The 20,873-nt window shown below is 46.0% G+C and overlaps 1 protein-coding gene across 1 annotated transcript; it reads right to left on the bottom strand.

The window, feature by feature from the left end:
- Positions 1-37: 37 nt before the first annotated feature.
- On the bottom strand, positions 38-19,654 carry SPAG5 (sperm associated antigen 5). Its single transcript, XM_079905705.1, has 24 exons — positions 19,432-19,654; positions 19,047-19,172; positions 14,222-15,312; positions 13,958-14,132; positions 8,647-8,721; positions 8,306-8,398; positions 8,076-8,210; positions 7,744-7,863; positions 7,529-7,621; positions 7,313-7,426; positions 6,874-6,967; positions 6,567-6,714; positions 6,385-6,487; positions 6,064-6,197; positions 5,717-5,855; positions 2,763-2,874; positions 2,509-2,595; positions 2,127-2,247; positions 1,899-2,010; positions 1,437-1,517; positions 1,120-1,275; positions 965-1,039; positions 754-834; positions 38-515 (listed from the first exon to the last, which is right to left on the bottom strand). The coding sequence occupies exons 1-24, from the start codon at positions 19,480-19,482 to the stop codon at positions 444-446; spliced, it is 3,588 nt and encodes a 1,195-aa protein (XP_079761831.1). The 5' UTR covers positions 19,483-19,654; the 3' UTR covers positions 38-443.
- Positions 19,655-20,873: the final 1,219 nt, after the last annotated feature.

The raw sequence follows: 20,873 nt of genomic DNA, 5'->3' as shown, positions 1-20,873 counted from the left end.
TCACAACGGTTGGGTTAGATGGGACACAGGCACCAACAGTGTGGGAGTCCAGGGCAGAGAGTAAGGAACTGAGTTTCTCTGTCCTCACCCCCTTATTCACCAGGGCTACAGGCAGTGAGCCAGGGAACAAGCAGTCCAGTTACCAGAGTATCTGGGGAAGAAAAGGCGTCGGGGTGGTGGGGGGAGACTGGCTTTGGCTCTGGATGCAGTGGGAGGGGTGTGTGGAGGATGCCCAGGCAAGAGGGCCAAGCTGCCTCTCCCCTGACCTCATCCACCCACCTCCTACCCAAGAAATAAGATTCAGTGAGCCTGAAGAAATACATTAAATATACTTTATTTAAATAGCATTAAACAGAGCTGGCTCTAAGCCAATTGGTCCTGGTGTTGGGGTAAGGGAGTACTGCAGGTAAAAAGGGGTGAAACAGAGTCCAGCTTTCAGTTTCTTAGCTCAGAAATTCCAGCAATCCCTGTAGCTCCTTGCAACCCCTCACGACCTCTGGGATGGACAGCAGAGTCTGGCAAGAGATACAGAAAAGGCAGCTCAGGGTCACAGGCCAAAGGCCCAAGGCTCCCAGCCCCAAGAAGCACCCACTGAGTTAGAGGGGCGAAAATGGAAGCCACAGAGAAGGCTGCAATAGTGAGTCAGGCCCAGCTCTCAGCAAAGGCTGGGAACCACAACTATACTCATCAGTACCCCCTGGGCCAGGCCTTATACCAAGTGCCTTAGTTGCATCCACTCCCTCCCTCCTTTACCTCATAAATATGCTGAACAATGTCATCTAGTTTCTTTAACTCCTTGTCAGAGCGCCGCAGATTCTCTTCCAGGATGTTTCTCTAAAAAGCAAATAGGATGCATAAGCTCTATGCTTAAAAGAACAACATAGCTTGTGGGGAAAGATAAATATGGCAGGGCACTTGCTAGTGGTGACAGGAAATAGCCCTAGAATGACATGGAAATTCTTACGTGGCTCTGGAACTTGACCATGAGTTTTGCCTTCTCATTTTTCATCTCCAGGAACATCACCCTCAGCTTGTCCACCTACAGATATGTTCAGATCAGTAGGGGCACAGCCTAGGGTTCCCACCAGTTGCCCAGCTCTTCTGTTAACTCTGAGTCACCTCCTGGGAGAGCCACACTTTCTCCTGGATCCAGTTAGTGGCCATGGGCTGACTGTCGGGGTTCAGCTGGCCTGCCAGGGTCTCTTGGAGCACCTTAGTCTCTGTCTCTGCACGACGAAGTGAACGGGTGAGCTGGGTCACCTCCTCTCTAAGCCTCTGGGGATGAGAATGGAGAGGTATCTAGTAGCCCTCAAAGGTCCTCTCTATCCTTCTCCCATGTGGTGAGCAAGGGTAGACCAGGGGACCCAATTCCCACATTTGGGACCCTGGCTACCAGTGACATAGAAGGCAGAGGCTGGGCATCATGATGAACGTACTATGAGCTCACCACTCTTGTCTATCTGCTCTAGGATCTTCTCATTCTGCTGCTGTACCACTTCCTGGAGCTCCTTTTCATTCTGTGAGGAAAAGGGAGGTAAGAAGGCAGTGGGAGAGCTGGCTTCTTTGCAGCCCTTGCCAGGAGATAGGATTTTGTGCCGGACCATGCTCAGCCCAGGTGATACCAATTGGTAACACTCCAATTCTTCCTCTAGGGCTACGTCAGGCCAGGCACATTTCCCTGTTGAGAGAGCTCTCCTGGAGTTCTAGGTCAGCCTGGAAGATGGGTCAGTCTATAGCTGGTTCCCAAACATGTGAATTGTCTGACCCCAGGAAGGGCAAAACTAGGGCAATGGTTGGAAAATCTCCACCACCCAGATTCCTGGAGAGACAACAGCTCCCAGTGGGCCCTCACAGTTGCCCCAGTTCTTCATCGCTTCACTTCCAGGCCCCTCCTCCACCTTGTAGCGCAAGCACAAGGCCTGGTTCAGCTTCTCTATGTCCGCTTCCTTTGCCTTCTGGGCTTCCTGATGCTGTTCTTCCTGGGCCTGCAGCTGAGCCTGCAGATCACATCTAGGGGAGGGAAGAATTCAGCATTATTCCGGTCCCCCCAGGGGCTGCCTGGGCCCTTAACATAAGGGGCTGCTCACCTGACCTGCCCCCTCTCACCAAGACTGCACTCCACTCACATCTTTCGCTGCAGAGTCCTGACAGCCTCTTCTTTAGACTCCTGCAGCAGGGAACACAGGCTCTGAAGCTCCAGAGTCATAGTACTCATTTCTGCCAGGCTATTCTCGATGCCTGGGGTTTCTGAAAGACAAAGTACTAGATAGAGGTAGAGCCCTTTAGCTCTGGAAGGAAGGAGTGTGTAGCTATCACTTCCACAACTCTTATCCATGTTCCCCACCCACAGGATCTGAATGTCTGGAACACTACCGATCCCAAAAGGCAGAAATGAAATGAGCCCAAGTAAAATTGAGGTTTTTAGAGCAAAGCACTTCTCACTGCTTTAGTCTTTATCATCACTACCAGATCTAGAAATGAGGCAGGATCCCTGGAGCCCATCCTAACCTGTAGGCTGATGGGAAACCGTTGATGCTACTCTGGTGAAAGCACTCTTGTCACTTCCAAGCAAGGGCACAGGAGCTGATTCTGGCTCTAAAACAAAATGCAACCATGGTAGAGGGCCCCTCGGGTGACCCAGTCAAGGGTCGGCCATCACGGGAGCCAGGGAGAGACAGGGTCTGTTGGCGGCATCTTCAACAGCTGAAGATATCAGGAGCAGCGCCACAACTTTCCCACCCCTGAATTCCAGGGCCTTTAACCTTCATCTGCCACTGCTGTCAGGGTGCTTCTCAAAAAGGTGCTGTCACTGGGCAGAGGGTGTTCCTGGGAAGGAGCACAGGCTGTGCTTATCGGGAGGGTCTCTGGTTCAGCCTAAGGGCAAAGGAAAAAAAAAACGTCAGCTGCTTTTCAGGGATAGTGGGTTCCCTGAACTTCCAGGTATTCACCGGCCATCTCCTCGGGATGCTGTTCTATATGTCACCTCTGTTCTCTATCTTCAACTTCTCCATTAGCTCCTTTCCCTGAACTTAATTCTCTCTCACTAGAACAACAATTAAAAAAAAAACAAAAACCCTTCTTCTTACCTTAAGTATGCTTTTAGCTACTGCCTTTTCTTTTCTCTTCCATTAAAAAAAAAAAAAAGAAAAGAAAAGAAAAGCCTACATTTCTTGCCTAAAATTCTCACCATGTATGGACTCCCTAGCCCACTACACTCAGGCTTCTGCCCGACCATTCCACAAAAATTCTCATTATTTGGTACAGCAATGGCATCGGACACCTTTCAGGTCTTATTTTACCTGACCTATGTGATAACCAATGACCATGTTCTTTTAGAAACTTCATTTTCTTCACTTGTGTGACATGACTCTCTCTCCTTCACAGGTAGGACTCATACCTTTCTGGCTATCTCTTCTCTCTATCCACAGGTCTTTCTTTAACTGTGGGCTCCTTTTGGTTCATCCTTGACCCTCTTTACATTCCCCAGGTGGCCTCACCTCAGGAGCTCCACAAAAACATCCACTTCTACATGGATGACCCTTCAATCTGTCTCTCTCAACTGGACCTTCTCCCAATCTCCAGGCCCAAAGGCTCAACTACCTGTGAAAAATCTACCAGATTGCTCCACAGTTCATCTGAAATTTAGTGTGTATAAAGCTGAGCTAACCATTTTTCCTGTCCCACCCCACCAAAAATCTATTCCTCCATCTGTATTTAAGATCCTAGAGCAGGGGAGCAGCAAATTACAGCCTGTGGTTCAAATGTGGCCTGCCACCTGTTTTTGTAAATAAAGTTTTATTGGAACACTGCCACATCCATTTATTTATATACTTTCTATGCCTGCTGTTGAGCTACAAAGGCAGAGTTGAGTAGTTGAGACAAAGACCATGTGGCTTGCAAAGCCGAAAATATTTATCATATTGCACGTTACAGGAAAAGTCTGCCAATCCCAGTTCTAGAGTGTCACCATCTTTCCAGCAATCTAGAGATCATCATTCATTCTTCCACCACACTCCTATATCAAACTGGTCACCACGTTCTGTTACTTTTTTTTTTTAGATTTTTTTGATGTGGACCAGTTTTAAAGTCTTTTTTACTGAATTTGTTACAATATTGCTTCTGTTTTATGTTTTGGTTTTTTGGCCGCGAGGCATGTGGGATCTTAGCTCCCCAACCAGGGATCAAACCCGCACCGCCTGCATTAGAAGGAGAAGTCTTAATCACTGGACCGCCAGGGAAGTCCCCATTTTGTTACTTTTACTTCCTAAATATGTATTCAATTCATCCAATTCATCCCCTCCTCCATATCCCTTTAGTTCAAACCTTCAAAAATCTGGCCTCCTGCCTAGCTCGCCAGCCTTTTCTGCTTATCATCCTTGCCCCACATAGCTCCTATAATCCAATCATAAAGAGCTACCTCCCAGTTCCCAAACTCACCACATTCCACATGAGCAGGGCCTTGGCCTTGTTCACCTGTAGTCCCAGCACCTAACCCAGGTCTTGTCACAAGGTAGACACTACAAAAAGTACCCATAGTGCCTCTATGACTTTCATACTATTCCCTCTGCCTGGTGGGCCTTCCTATATACCCAACCCTGCCCTACAAACTTCTAACCTCAAGACTCTGACCAAGAGTCACCTGCTCTGAGAAGACATCTTAACTCTCAAAGGTAAAACTGATGCTCCTTTCTCTGTGGTCATCCAAGCAACCCTCAGTGGCCATCCAGGCAACCTCTATCATAATCACAAGCCAAGATGACAAGTTTACATCTGTCTGTCTTCCCTGCAAGACTGGATTCCTGTGCTTGGCACACACTGGGGAATGGGGTGAGATCATAAGCAATTCGATTTCAGGATTCTGGCTGTGTCTTTAACTGTTGAATAAGCTAACTAACGCTGCATTCTAAAAAATATCCATTTATTGTTCAGTGTGCACTGTGGGGAAGCCAAAGAAGCAAGGCTAAATTTCTGCTTTCTTTAAATACAGTCTAGTTGAAGAGACCAAACATCCAAGGAAAATTAATACAAGTGCAAAAGGAGAGTAAGTTCATGAGGAATGTAGCAGGAGATCACTGAGTCCACTGATGTTTGGAAACATTTCAAAGAAGAAGGTGAACCAGGGAGGATTTTAATAGGAAGGAAAAGGTATTTCCAGTTTGAAGATAGAAGAGAACAGACGTGGTAACAGCACACATCTGGGTGCAAATGGGGATGAGACGTGTGTGTAGTACGTAGGCAGTCTATGGGAGTAAACGGTTCATAACAGGGAGGTAGGAGACAGAAGAAGAAAAGTTTGAGTGACAGCTTGAAGACATCCTGTAGGCAACTGAAAATCACTGAAGGTCACAAAGATGGGACGAGAGTAGAATTTTAGGAAGACCATTCTATACAATAAGGATACAAGTGGAAAAACTTTCAGTAAACTAGGATTAGAGGGGAACTTCCTCAACTGGATAAAGAATATCTACAAAAAGCCTACAGTTAACATCATACTTAAAGGTGAGAAACTCAAAGCTTTCCCTTTAAGATCAGGTACGAGGCAAGGATGTCCCCTCTCACCATTCCTTTTCAACACTATAGGGGAAGTTCTAGCTAACACAGTAAGACAAGAAAAGGAAATAAAAGGTATACAGTTCGGAAAGGAAGAAATAAAACCGTCTTTATTCGAAGATATTGATACAATTGTAAGGGAAGAGAAGGAAACCCCGGACCCTACCTTCTCCTTCAGTTTTGTCTGTAGGAAGAGGGTCAGGCTCCGGAGTTGCTCAGTCAGCACCCTTAGCTCTTGGGAATACTGGCGTGTCTTCTCCAGGTCTTGCTGCTGTTTCTCTGCCATGGTGCTGGCCAGTTTAGCCCTGAAATAAGGAAGGAACAGAGAAGACAGCCAAACACCAGGTGACCTTCCCTGAACACTTCTCCAAATCCCCACACAGAACTGCGTTCAAAGAGGGGAAACAAGAGGCTCTCAGACCCTGTCACAATTCCCTTCTTGGAGACTTTAGCTTCTAGAAGCAGTCCTGAGATAAACACTAACAGGGAAGCACAGAAAGGTAGAGGTCTTACTTCAGGTTCTCCATGGTGTCCTTCAGGTCCTCACACTGCAGGCTGCGCTCCCGGAGTATTTCCAGGGTGGTTTTCAACTGACACTCAACCTGGCCCAGCTCCAGGTGAGCAACCTGATTCTCTTGTTCTGCAAACTGGGGAGACAGGAGCAGGAAGGAAGGCAAGGAGAAAGGAAGGGAGGGGGAAAATGCATCTAAGTGGGAAATTTTAGAGTCCTGGGAACAGAGGCTTTTTCCAGTCCAGAGTCTCAAACCTCACCTCAATACCATCAGGGAAGAGTCACACTCCTGCAGCTCCCCTGCCCCAAGCCATCTTCCTTACCTCCAGGGTCTCCTTTAGGTCCTGCACCTCCTTGGCCAGGACCGCCTGTTGTTGCTGCAGCTCTGCCTGCATATGTTTTAATGCCATCTCTTCCTTTTGCCATCTGCCAGAGACCTTACGTTAGATCCCATTGGTCCCACATCCTGGATGCCTACTGCCACAATAACCTGAGAGGAACTCACTGAGCAGCCTTCTCCTCACTGCTCTGGGTAAGCTGGCAGAGCAACTGATCCTTCATGGCCAGGTCCTGGGTACAACTGGCATGCTGACTCTGTAGCTCTTTTAGCTGACTCTCCATGCTGGCCAGAATCTGCAGCTGAGCCCGGAGATCTAGACCAAAATTATCCTAATGACACCATGTGGTCACCAGGCCCAAACGTCCCCACACTTCTGCTCTAAGACAAGTGCCCTAGAGCACTTTCTTACGCTACTGCCACACCCCAAGCCTCAGCAGGGTACAACTGCTTGTACGCATGCACACACGCACACCTGTTGCCAGACGACTGTTTTCCAACTCCAGTTGTTCTAGTTGGCTTTTGCAGTCCTCTAACTGGGAAGAGACTTGTTCCAGCTCCCTGGAAACCTAGGAGAAAAAGACAGTTTTCTTCCCACAGCTCCCCCTGAATCAAGAGTCCCAAGACTTAGTCCAGTTTCTCTTTCTGGACAGGACAATAAACCACATTGTTCCTGGGCAAAAACACTGCAGCAAATGAGTCTGATCTTCAGGAAAAAGTAGAAACAGGAGGAAAGTTGCTGAAGAAGGTGCTGAAGGCCATCTTATAGCAAAGGGACTGGCTGGTCTCCAAACCCACAGATGGAAAGAAGACAGGTCCCAGGGAAGAGGCTAATGACACCACTCATCAGAAAGGCCTTCTGTAGAGAAGAAGGAGGAAATGAGGCCTAAGCAGTCCCCACTCCTGGTTTGTACCTGCTGCTTTTCCTCAATTGCAGCATCACGTTCCTGCAGGGTCTGCCGGCTCTTGGCTGTAAACTTCTCTGTGAGTTGCTGAAACCGGCTCAGCAGAGCTGTCCATGTTACATACTACCAGGGGAAGCAAGCAGGTCAGAAGAGCACCCTTGAGACAAGACTCCTAACAGGGCTGGCTGTGAGCAAAGGAGCAGTATAATGGCCCCAAATACTCACATCCAGTTGCATGGATATCCAGTCCTGCTGCAAGGCTGAAGTAAGACTTGCTGTCTGCTGAGCCAACCCTTCTTGCTCAGTATGAAGCCCGACCTACATGAGAAGGATTGTCAATGGAGGGAGCCCTTTCCCTGTGGATACAGGGAAGTACGGGTACATGACCATCCTCCCAGTGTGTCAGTATGGATCCCAGGAAAGAATATGCCTTCAATTACCAGTTGGGTCTGGGTTTCCTTCAAAAGGCCTCTGAATTCCCCCATGGATGCCAGGTCCTGTTCCAGCTGGCTGATGCGCTGGCTGGCGTGTGCACAGAAAACCTCTAGCACTGTCTCTGCCTGTTTAGAGAAGAGGTTGAGAGGACATTGCGGGCAGAGGAAGGATACAGCACAAAAAGCCATAACTATCCATCACACCAGCAGTTTAGTTCATTATTCCCCAGGGCAAGCAGTTCTCAGGCCACCCATCTGTGTCTCAAGTCAATTTATGTTCCTGCAGGAACCTTAGGAAGAGACCTCCTACATCCAGGAACAAAAGCCTGACACCTTACCGCATCTTTGCCTCTGAGGGCCATTTCCTCTCTGTGCTTTGCCTCCTCCCTTTCTGCTTTGAGGCTCTGGAGCCTTGCCCTCAGTTTCTTCAACACATCAAAACAGCGGGACACCAAGGTTTCTGTACGCCAAGACTATAAGATAAGAATCATATACTGTGTCTGGTTTCTTTATTTGGCTGAATTTCAATCCCACCAAAGGCCTCTGCCTCCATCTGCATGCTGCTTACCTCCTGACTCAAAGCAGTTTTATCTTCATATAAGTGCAGCAGAGATAGTTGAAGCAAGGATATCAGCTCTTTAGAGACCAGCGCCCATGACTGCTGTAGAGGGAGAGATGGTTAGGCTAGATCAAATAAAGTCATTAAGCAGGAAGTAAGCTGGGACACTGAGGAGGAAGCCACCAACCCCAATTTCACGCTCCCAATAAGGAAGAGATGTTCTTAACAAAAGGAAACCTCCCTTCACTACCATGGCTGAGTACCATCCATCATCTGCTAACTGCTCAGGAGTCGCCATTCTTGATCTTCACAGGAGACCCAGCAACGGTGTAAGGTCAATCAACACTTACCATGACATTCCTGGCCTGCCGCAGAGCCTGTCCAATCTCCTGGCTCTCCTGAAGATGCTGAGGTTTCTTACTCATCTAGTTGGAGAAACAGAGTTGCCCCTCTTGCATAGGCAACATGCACCACCAGCAGCTCTTTCCCCCTCCCACCGAGATACAGGAACCTTTCCCATTAAAATCAGGAGCAAGGCTCACAGCTTGATGAAGCCAAGTCAGAAAAAATCCAGAGGTAGGCAGAAAAATTACTTTTTAAAATAACTTTTTTTTCTGATTATGTGTTTACTGTAAAATTTTGGAAATAGGAAAGTGAATAAAATGGAAAAAGAATCATTATCAATTTCACCCCTAGAGCAGTGATTCTCAACCAACAGTACAGCACCCACCCCAAGAGATTTCAATATACCTCCACACCAGATTTCCTTGCTATAGAGATTTGCTGTAACTGATGAGTATGTTACCTCCCTCAGGTGTCAGGGGGAGAAAAAAGTAGTAGACTACTGATTTGCAAAGAAATAACTATATTTAGGGCTTCCCTGGTGGCGCAGTGGTTGGGAGTCCGCCTGCCGATGCAGGGGACGTGGGTTTGTGCCCCGGTCTGGGAAGATCCCACGTGCTGCTGGGCGGCTGGGCTTGTGGGCCATGGCCGCTGGGCCTGCATGTCTGGAGCCTGTGCTCCGCGGTGGGCGAGGCCACAAGAGTGAGAGGCCCGCGTACCGAAAAAAAAAAAAAAAAAAGAAAGAACTATATTTAATAAATTCTAAGATGATTGCCTTTTTACAATTGTTTTCTATTTTGGCGCACTGCGCAGCATGTGGGATCTTTGTTCCCCAACCAGGGATCAAACCCGTGCCCCCTGCATTGGAAGCACAGAGTTTGAGCCACTGAACTACCAAGGAGGTCCCTGTCTTTTTACATTTTAACACCACTGACATTGGTATGCATTCAATATTGATAGTATCTTAGATTTGATGAAAGACAGTAATGCTTAAGAAAAACCACAATTGTGATTATAATATATAAATAAATGTGGGGCCCTGATTTTCTTACTTAATTTTATTATACTCATGTTATTTAGCCCTGAGTTTACATTTAGTCTCCTCACTGAGAGCCTGAGACTGGGATGTGTGCTTTAGGGAGACCTATCAAAGTGGAGCATCACTCATTTTTAACCTCTGCTGATATTTTACCTCACCTCAAAGCCTCTTAGAGGTTATATGAACTCTGAACTCCTTTTTTTCTTTTTTCTTCTTTTTATTTATTTATTTATGTATGTATGTTGAGCTCTAGGTATCTTTTTTTGGCTAGGCCATGGGGCTTGTGGGGTCTTATTTATTTATTTATTTTTGGCTACGGTTTGGTCTTCGTTGCTGTGTGTGAGCTTTCTTTAGTTGCAGCAAGTGGGAGCTACTCTTCGTCGTGGTGCACAGGCTTCTCATTGCAGTGGAGCACTGGCTCTAGGTGCGTGGGCTTCAGTAGTTGTGGCTCGCAGGCTCTAGAGCGCAGGCTCAGTACTTGTGGCGCACAGGTTTGGCTGCTCCACGGCATGTGGGATCTTCCCAGACCAGGGATCGAACGCATGCTCCCTGCATTGGCAGGCGGATTCTGAATTCCTTTCTTTAAAAACCATGAACATTAAACTTATTAAACTATTAAAAACTCTTGGCAGTCCAGTGGTTAGGACTCTACACTTCCACTGCAGGGGGCATGGGTTTGATCCCTGGTGGGGGAACTAAGATCCTGCATGCCACACTGCATGGCTGGAAAAAAAAAAAAAAACTCTTCATAAATATACTTTTAAATAACTAGGATATCCCATCTTATGGATGTACCATTATTTTTCATTATTTTTCATTTTTTTTAAGTTATCATCTTTATGCAGAATTTTTTTTTCCCCTTAGGATTTAACCCTAGAAGTGGGGTTACTGGATCAAAAAGTTTGAACTGCTTTGAGCAGTTGAAATTGCCTTCAAAAATGGCTGAACCCGTTTAAAGGCATAATGTTCAAACAAGAGAAAAAAATTTTAAATGTAATATTAAATATAACTGTTTTAAAGCATAAAAAAAAAAAGATTGAACCAATTTATGCCCTACTGACGACAGGACAATGCTTACCACTATTATCTATTTTATTCTTTGCTCTTTTGTCAGAAGAAAATAGCATCTCATGTTGCAATTTGCATTTCTCTGATTACCAGTAATGGTAACCTTCTCAAATATTTATTTACTACTCATTTTAATTTTCTTAATCTCTAATGGTCTGTTCATTATCTTGGGGCAGACGAAAATCTTAGTGTGCTATGTGGAGTAGATAAGTATGATTTCAAAGGCAGCAGAGCCGTAGAGAAACTTTGAAGTTCTGAGAGAAAAGTGGGGAACCTTCATTACTGCTGCAAGGCAGCCATCGTCTAGGAAAAAGCCTAGTGCTGGAGCAGCAGTGCTGAGTCACGATGCTGCAGCAGCCTGGATATAAGGACGCAGATCTCTTGGAGTTCATCGCTCCCCTCCCCAGCAAAGCAGACATTGTTCCCGACTGCATCATGCAGTAAGGCACAGAGTTACCCCTGGAGCCCTGGAACAGGGCACACATACTGCTCAGGGCTGGCCAGTCAGGCAGGTGATGAGATTAGCGTGAATGAGGCAGCCAAGCGGCAAGGACATGGCACTGTGATGGGGAATGGCTGAAGGCACTGTCATTTCCTCTCTTTGGTTCTGCTCCAGTGGTCTCTAAAAGGATTTGGCAAGCTTCAAGGAAAGAGGGTACAAGGCCAACTCAGGAATGGGGAACAAGGTCAAGGACAAGAGGAAAGGATACAAAAATAAGAAAATACAGGAATGATGAGCCTATGGCTTCCAGGATTTTGACAAAAAGTAAAGTCATTATTTTGAGGATATTTTCAACTCAAAGGAGGTCTTTGGAGTTTTAGAGACCATCGTGGTTTTTTTTGGCCACGCTGCGCGGCTTCTGGGATCTTAGTTCCCCGACCAGGGATTGAACCCCGGCTCTCAGCAGTGAGAGCGCGGAGTCCCAACCACTGGACCACCAGGGAATTCCCGAGACCATCTCTTCTTAGCAGCAGCCACCTATTACCTCAACAGGCACAACACTAAGGACCTCAATTCCTTCCCTGACACATTCCCTTACTTCCTCGGCCTGTGCTCTCACAGCAAGACTCCTCTAGAACAATGGTCTTTAAACTGTTTTCCTCTCATATCTCCTACAGTAATTTTGAAAGCTGGAGTACCCTTACGTTTAAATCGTTACAAAGGCTGTAATTTCCACGACCTTATAAACATTGACAGTTTGAAATAAAACTGTTACATCAGTCTTAAATATACCCAATGGTATAAATGTTACATACACCATAATGATTTTTTTAACGTCTTTATTGGAGTATAATTGCTTTACAATGGTGTGTTTGTTTCTGCTTTATAAACCATAATGATTTAATACCTATTTGATACCTTTAGAAAATACACAAAGGGGACTTCCCTGGTGGCACAGTGGTTAAGAATCCACCTGCCAATGCAGGGGACATGGGTTCGAGCCCTGGTCCGGGAAGATCCCACATGCTGCGGAGCAACTAAGCCCATGTGCCACAGCTACTGAGCGTGTGCTCTACAGCCCGCGAGCCACAACTACTGAGCCCACGTGCCACAACTACTGAAGCCCACACGCCTAGAGCCCGTGCTCCACAGCAAGAGAAGCGCACCGCAACGAAGAGTAGCCCCCACTCACTGGAACTAGAGAAAGCCCGTTGCACAGCAACGAAGACCCAACGCAGCCAAAAATAAATAAATTAATTAATTTTTAAAAAATACACGAAGTTCTTCTTTAACAGAAATTTTATATCATCCCTTTTTCTCCTTGAACCTCTACTTTTACTCCTCTCAGAATTTTATCCTAATAAAACATACTTTTACACTTTAAACTCTATTAGTATCTCTGCAATGACAACAAAAGTTCATCTAAATTTAAATAAATTTAAAAAAATTTTTAATTCCTCTGACCATAAGATTTTAAATTTATTTATTTATTTTTGGTTGCATTGGGTCTTTGTTGCTGTGCGCAGACTTTCTCTAGTTGTGGCAAATGGGAGCTACTCTTCGTCGCAGTGCACAGGCTCCTCACTGCAGTGGCTTCTCTTGTTGCAGAGCACAGGCTCTAGGCGTGCGGGCTTCAGTAGTTGTGGCTCGTGGGCTCTAGAGCACAGACTCAGTAGTTGTGACACACGGGCTTAGTTGCTCCGTGGCATGTGGGATCTCTCCAGACCAGGGATCGAACCCGTGTCCCCTGCATTGGCAGGTGGATTCTTAACCACTGCGCCACCAGGGAAGTCCCACATAAGATTTTAAGTGAGAAAACTCTCTTTTGGATGGAGAAATATTTTCATCAGTTGTATACTAATCACTGTAATAATATAATTTTTAATTAAAATCATAAACATATCCAGTAAAATTTTACTGGAGATCCATCTACTAATGAAATAGATGGAGCATCCCTCCCCTTATTAGTTCACGTGTCTGTGATTACTATAATTCCTACAATAAGACGTAGTTCAGCAAGAATTTTATGCCTATTTTCCATTCTTACAGATACAAGATTTATGTGAGGGAATTCCATGGTGGTCGTGTGGTTAGGGCTCCGTGCTCTCACTGACAAAGGCCTGGGTTCGATCCCTGGTTGGGGAAATGAAATCCCACAAGCCATGTGGTGCAGCCAAAAAAAAAAGATTTCTGTGAGAAAATTTCTTCACATAAATAATGGGAATAAGTAGGAATGAAAGAAGGGAAGAAGGGCATGTCACCCAATTCTAGGAGCTCCTTTGGAGATACACGCCGAAAATCTCACAGTGAACTTCCATCCACTGACATAACTGGAGTCTTCCTTCAATTTTGTTGAAAGCACACAAAAATGACATGTTACATAATCATTGCAGTCATTTGCCTTCTCAGCACGTACACAAATATTTTCTATTTGTCCTTTGAATGCTGCCTCTTGACAATGTAAGATTCAGGACAGGTAGTAAATATGCTCTTCTTTATAGTAAAGTTAGTAAATTGGGCAAGGGTAACTGAGAATGGGGAAGTAGGAAAGAAAACAAATTAGTAAAGAGTGCATTTGGAAGATGAAGATCTAGAAACCGATTCCTTTAAAACTTTCCTTGCTTGCATTCCCTTGGAAGGTCTTGATGTACCCCAGGGGTATAGTGAGTACCAACAGCTCTAAGGGATTTTCCAGATCCTCAGCTTTTATACATATTCTAAGGAAGAGGGCCCACTGGGATCCTCCACACTTTGGGAAGAACCTTCTTACCCCATTGGAAAAGGTGTCAGTCTGTGTGCTGCTGTCCTGAACTTCTGGGTGAGGGCCAGTCAGCTGGCTCTTCCAGTCCTGCAGCTGGCGGGAGAGTACCTCCAGAATGACAAGAGAGTTCAGCAGATTATCTTCCAGGTCATGTCGAGATAAGGCAGTCAGATCTGGAGGACGGCTGCAGTAGGAAGAGAAGAACATGAGGAGAAGAGAGGGAAAGGGATGGGAGTGGCAGGTCCAGGAGCACAAAGATACAGGGATACTTACCCCCATAGAAGGTGCTCTGTCTCAGAAGTATTGTCCTTGGTGCCCACCAGGCCTATTTGGGATGTGTTTGTACTCCTTTCCTGCTGTGCTGGGGGAGTAAACCAAGTCCCCACCGAGCAAGTAGAGAAAGGGGTAGTGCCAATCGCAGCATCTCGAAACACAGAGGGAAGAGATAAGCTCTGGCGGAGATTTTCCAGCATGACGGAGGTATTTACACCTTTTTCCAACCAGGCCAGGGGAGACATCCAAGGCCCCATATCAGAGACGGGAATGCTCCCAGCATCTTCTACTGCTGGCCCTGGAGCTGCCTGGGATTCCATTTCTCCTGGATTTGGGGTCAGGTCTGTGGATGGGATATCGTCCATATTTGAGACAAGTGCTTGATCTCCCAATTCAGCCTCCTCAGGGAATGTGGGAAACCTCATTTCTCTCTCCTCTGTACTTCTGTGCTCTAAAATTTCCTCCCCTGGGTCCACAAGGCTGACAGGGAAGTCTGCTGCTAAGACAGTTGAAGGGGAAAGCCAGAGCGGGGAGGAAGGCAACAAGGCATTACTTTCAGAAGGGACTAGGTCCTTAGGCACAGCCTCAGTCCTACTGTCCTTCAGGCTTTCCCTGGAGCAGTGTAGCTGTTGCTCAGAACAGGAATTTTGTGGGTACTCCAACAGATGGGATGGAGGATTCTGAAATGTAGGTTTCTCAGGCATAGCAGGAACAATTTCTGAAAAGTTGTCTTCCATGCAGGGGGCCACCCCCTTTCTCTGCAGATCTCCTGTCCTCAAAGGCTCATCTAGAGAGAAGCTGTGTGTCTCTGCCATGGTATCTAGATGGGCCTCGACTGTAATGTTTTGCTGCTGGCCCCCTGGAGAAGGCACAAGGACCATGGTTTTAACCACATTGTTGCCCAGGGGGTCTACTGCTTCCTCAGATGTTCTGGGAGTAGAATTGGTTTGGGGAATCAGATTTAGGGGCTGCTCATCTGATTCATGTTGACAAGCTTCTAGACATGTTGAGGGATGGCTGAACTGTTCTGAAGGGGAGTCTGTCTTCTTAGCATTGACAAGATCCAGTGGAGATGAGTTGTTGCTGCCTTCCTGCCAAAGGAAACAAAAGTAGTTGACTAATACTGTCAGTTCTGGTTCCCAATATACAGTTATGGGTGCAGGATACTGTCTGAACTCAAAAAAGGAAAGAGTTCTCATTACCTTTACTTAGGTAAGACCTTGGCTAAGCCTTGCTACTTACTACAGAGACCCAGTAGAAAAGCTGGGAAGCCATTCTGGGTCCTTCCAAGTGAACCAGGTTACAGTATAAACAAGGCTAAGATAATCTATCCATGTCATGGGAAGATGGTAGCTTGAAAGTGACCCCACTCTTCTCCAATCCTAACTCCAACCCACTTCTAGGGTAGGAGGGATCCCTGGCTCAAGTTCTACAGTTGGTATAAGATTTTAGTCCTTTTGGAACAGATGAGAAATTGGGGACTAGAGTGAGAGAGCACTTGGCCCACAGAGATCCATGTACCGTAGGAAGAAAGGGCAACATCAACCTGTGCCAGTGACCTAGTCTCCTTGACCGCAAGAACTGAGGGTATCCTGAACACATGGGTTGAAGCCATTCAATCCTTGGGATTTGAAGAGCTCTAGCCTTTGTAGCAAAGGAGAATGAAGAGCAGAAAGACTCTTCCTGGTGCCTTGAAAAGGGAGTGACAACCTCCCAATTGCTGGTTCATAGGGATGGAGACCACTGCACTTTCTACCACTTGCAGGGCTGCTGGTCCTGAGACTCAATGAACAAAAAAAGGACAATATGAATGTACTTATGTGGATCCAGTAGCCAGAGAAAGGACAAATCCTAAGACAGTTAGGAAAGGTAGGTCCTACCAAAATACAGCTGACGGAAGAAACAGAAAACAATTTGCACCAAAAAATATATGCATACATAAGAAGATCTGAGTACAATTCACACACACAAAGACTTTCTGGAAATAATAAATATTACTTCTAAACAAAAAATTTTAGTAATATTCATTGAAAGAGGATGATCAGAGTTAAGACAAGAATTACTGGCCTGAACAATCAAGTGGAAGACATATCTTAAAGACAAAAATACAAAGAAAGGTAAATCTGAGGGAAAAGCTAAGAGAACTGGAAGATAAAGCCAGCAAACCTAACATGTGAATAAAAGAAGTTCAAGGAGAAAAGAGAACACGTACAGGTGGGGCACTGATTAACAAGTATTAGAAGAAAATTTCTCTAAGGTAAAGAAAGATCTGAGTTTGCACATTAAAATGGCTCACCAAGTTCCAAGCAGGACTGACAAAAAATGATAAAATTTCTGAACTACCAGAACAACAAAACTATTTTAGAAGCTTTAGATTATAAAGACCAATTATTTACAAAAAAAAAAGAAAAAGAATTAGACTTACATGAAATTTCTCATTTACAGCAGTGGATGAAATTTTAAAACATAAAGTTGAGCTAAAACTTCTGACATTCTAGCAATGTCCTTGGGTATAGGTTACAATGATGTGTGCTTTATACAAATTTGTTAGGCTCAATGTTTTATGTACTTTCATGTATTTTATTTCAAATTTTCAAGTTTTCTTTCAAAGTGCTAAAGGAGGGACTTCCCTGGTGGCACAGTGGTTAAGAATCCGCCTGCCAATACAAGGGACATGGGTTCGATCCCTGAGCCAGGAAGATCCCACGTGCCACGGAGCAACTAAGCCCGTGTGCCACAACTACTCAGCCTGCGCTCTAGAGCCCACGAGCCACAACTACTGAGCCTGCGCGCCACAACTACTGAAGCCCGTGTGCCTAGAGCCCACGCTCCGCAACGAGAAGCCACCGCAATGAGAAGCCTGCACACCACAACCAAGAGTAGCCCCCGCTCGTCGCAACTAGAGAAAGCCGGCACGCAGCAATGAAGACCCACAGCAGCCAAAATTAATTAATTAATTAATTAATTAATTAAAAAATAAAACCTCCCAGAAAACAAAAGTCCAGGACCAGATTATTTCACAGGTTGAATTTACCAAAATTCAAAGAAGATTTAATACCTATTTGTCTCAAGCTCTTCCAAAAAATTAAAGAAAGAGAAGGAAATACTTCCTAACTCATTTTACAAGGCGAAAATTATGTTGATACCAAAACCAGACAAGGACAACGCAGAACTCAACAGATCTGGCAGACTAAAAAAAGTGCAAGGACAGAGTAATTAACTATCTGTTGTTGGATATAATAGAATGTGACATCCTTTGAATAGTAAATATGCTTTTTTTCATATGTTCATGGAACACTCAGAAAAATTCATCCTATACTTGGCTACAAAGACAACAGATTACAGTCTGATCATAATGCAAGAAAATAAATTTAAAAGGTGACACAAAATGGCTTTTAAGCACTTGGAAATTAAGAACCCCTCCTAGATAACCCCTGGATTAAAGGTAAAAATCAAAAGAAAATTACAAACTAGCTAAAAAGCATGACAAATGATGACTATTTATAATATACACATAGAAAATGATGAAAGAGTTAACCACCCAATAGAAAAGTGAGCAAATAATATAAATAAGCATTACACAAAAGAGCAAACCCAAATAACCAATTCACATGTAAGAGATACACTCACTAGTAGTCAGGAAAATGCAAATTTAAGTAACAATAAGATACCACATCAGACTGGCTAAAATTTTAAAGATCTCTAACAACTACTACAAGAGGTGATGTGGGGAAATGGATATCGTCATACAATGCTGGAGAGAATATGAATTGTAATAGCTTCTTAGATAGCAATCTGACAAAATTTAAAATTAAAAATATCTTTCCTTCAAACCAATAATCCTACTCCTGAAAATGTATCTCATTGAAATAAAGGTATCAGTACAAAGATATTTACATTAGCATTGTTTGCATTAGCAAAAAAAAGCGGAAAGATAAATGACCATTTATGACTAAATTATGATTGACGCATACCACAGTATCTTATGAATTAGCGCTACACTAGTTGACATGGAGGGATTTAAACCACATTGTTAAATGAGAAAAGCAACAGGCAGAGAAATGTATACAGTCAATCCTCATTATTTGAACTGAAAAGCATTTTCTACCATAGCTATGTCTCTCAAGACCTTTCACAAAAGTACAGCTCAGTGAGGGCAGTTCTACAAGGAGCTAGTTTAAACTCCGGTGGTTCAGGGGTGTAACTTGATCCCAGGGGAGTTTTGACTACCTCTGGGAATGGATGGACATTGCCTCATTCTTAAAACTGACTGACTTCTCCATAAGTGAGTCCCTATTAAGAGGGACACCACTCGGGGCTTCCTTGGTGGCGCAGTGGTTGAGAGTCCGCCTGCCGATGCAGGGGACGCGGGTTCGTGCCCCGGTCTGGGAAGATCCCACATGCCGCGGAGTGGCTACGCCCGTGAGCCATGGCTGCTGAGCCTGCGCGTCCGGAGCCTGTGCTCCGCAACGGGACAGGCCACAGCAGTGATGAGGCCCGCGTGCCACAAAAAAAAAAAAAAAAAAAAAAAAAAGGGAGACCACTAACCAAAGTGATAGTTATTTCTGAGACGTTTGGTAAAGACTGAACGGGGGAGGTGGTGATAAAAAAAACTAACAGCTAAATAGAGGTGCGGGTTCTCAATGGACTTCCTTTAGCGACCCTAGGGTACCTCTCTGTTGGCCTCAATAGCTGTAAATGGATGTCACCGAAGAAGGAAACTTCATTATCGTTATTAATTACGTTCCAACCCTGGCCCTCTGTTCCTCTGAGCTCTCCGCCTCGGCAAAGAGCCCAGTCGAGAGGCTGGCCAGGCGAATCTCACCTGCAGCCCTAGCTTGCACAGTGATGAGGTGGACGAGTAGGCTATCGGGGGCCCTGTTCCCGAGTTGGTGAGGGCACCAGGCTTCAGGATAAGTTCTCGGAGAGGCGTTCTCATAGCTGCTTTTCCCTAAAACAGAAGAGAGAATGTGAGAAAGCCTGGGCTCTGCCAGCCTGCCCTAAGAAGTTCCCCTCCCTCCCTAAGAAGCTCACGAGCAATAACAAGAGTAGGCTCCAACCCCAGTCCTCTGAACATCAGGACCAGCATTAGACTCCACATGCACCCGTCCCCAGGCTCGACCCTGCTTTCCACGACGCCCGGCACTGCCAGCGACCCCGACCCAAAACCCCGGCCCAGCTCTCTCTCTCCATGAGGCCCTCCCGCTCACCGGTTGGGGCGAAGGCGACACGCTAAGATTCAGTTTTTTCACCCGCCACATCTTCAAAACAACACAGGGTGATCACCTCCTAGACGCAAGAGGCGACGCCATGCTCACCCGCCGTCTTTATTTGAACCTGCTCCGCGCTTCCCGATTGGCTGCGAAGTCTCAGTGCGTCAGGTGGGCGCGTCCGCTCCGGGCTCGAGCCCGGCGGGCTGGGGCGGGGCCTGTATTGGACCCGCCCCGCCCGGTCCCCTGTGCGCGCGCGCTCTGCGAACCGACCCCCAACCCACCGGGACGTGCTCCAGCCCGAAAGCCGGCCTTTCGGCCTCACCTCCGAGAGGGTGACCGGGAAGTTGGACAGTTGAGGAGTCCATCCCTCCTGCTTCGAGTAAGCCAGTCTCACACCCTGTCGGAAAAGCTGTCCCCGTGGCCTGGCCTTAGGAAGTTTCTCCTCGGGTTTCCCTCAGCTTTCTCAGCCTTGACCGGCAGGAGCCGGTCGGGGGTATAGAAGGGAAGGTGAGTGGAGCGTTTTTTACGTAGGCTGCTCGGTCCGCGCATAGGTCCTGCGTCCGTGATGGCCTGAGACGTGGTTCTCAGCCTGCGCTGTCATTTAGCCTCTTCAGAATTTCTGGGCTTTTCTTGGGACTTAACTCAGGGTCCGCAACAAGTTTACTGGAACGATAATAGCTCACAAGTATTGAACATTTATTAGGCACCTGGCACTCTTCCAAATGCCTTTTATATCTTAACTCCTTTAATCCCCAAAAGGGCATATGAAGTAGGCACCGTAAATATCCCCGTTTTACAGACGTAGTAACCGAGTCACAGATAATGTCTTTTGCCTAATGCCCACAGGTAGTAAAATGGCAGAGTCAAGATTGCCACCCATACTACCGACTACTGCATTCTCCTCTCGCTTGAAACCCGTCTGTGTGGGAAATTAGCTACTGGAGGTGGGATTGATTTTTGGAAACAGCCTAAAGTTAAGTATTCAGAGTTACAGGGTTTTTTTTAATATAATTTTTTTAAACGTTATTAATTTATTTTATTTTTGGCTGCCTTGGGTCTCTTGCTGCGTGCGGGCTTTTCTCTAGTTGAGGTGAGCGGGGGCTACTCTTCGTTGCGGCTCACGGGCTTCTTATTGGGTGGCCTCTCGTTGCAGAGCACGGGCTCTAGGTGCGCAGGCTTCAGTAGTTGTGGCACTCAGGCTCAGCAGTTGTGGCTCGTGGGCTCTAGAGCGCAGGCTCAGTAGTTGTGGCACATGGGCTTAATTGCTCCACGGCATATGGGATCTTCCTGGACCAGGGCTCAAACCCGTGTCCCCTGCATTGGCAGGCGGATTCTCAACCACTGCGCCACGAGGGAAGTCCCCAGAGTTAGTTTATGATGAAGTATGTTCCTTTGAACGCTCACGGCACCTTATTTACACTCTTAAGTCATAATGAATT

The sequence above is a fragment of the Stenella coeruleoalba genome, assembly GCF_951394435.1.
Source record: "Stenella coeruleoalba genome assembly, chromosome: 19".
NCBI classification, from domain to species: Eukaryota; Metazoa; Chordata; class Mammalia; order Artiodactyla; family Delphinidae; genus Stenella; species Stenella coeruleoalba.
Note: the sequence above shows the minus strand (reverse complement) of the source record. Positions and strands in the feature narration are given on the sequence as shown.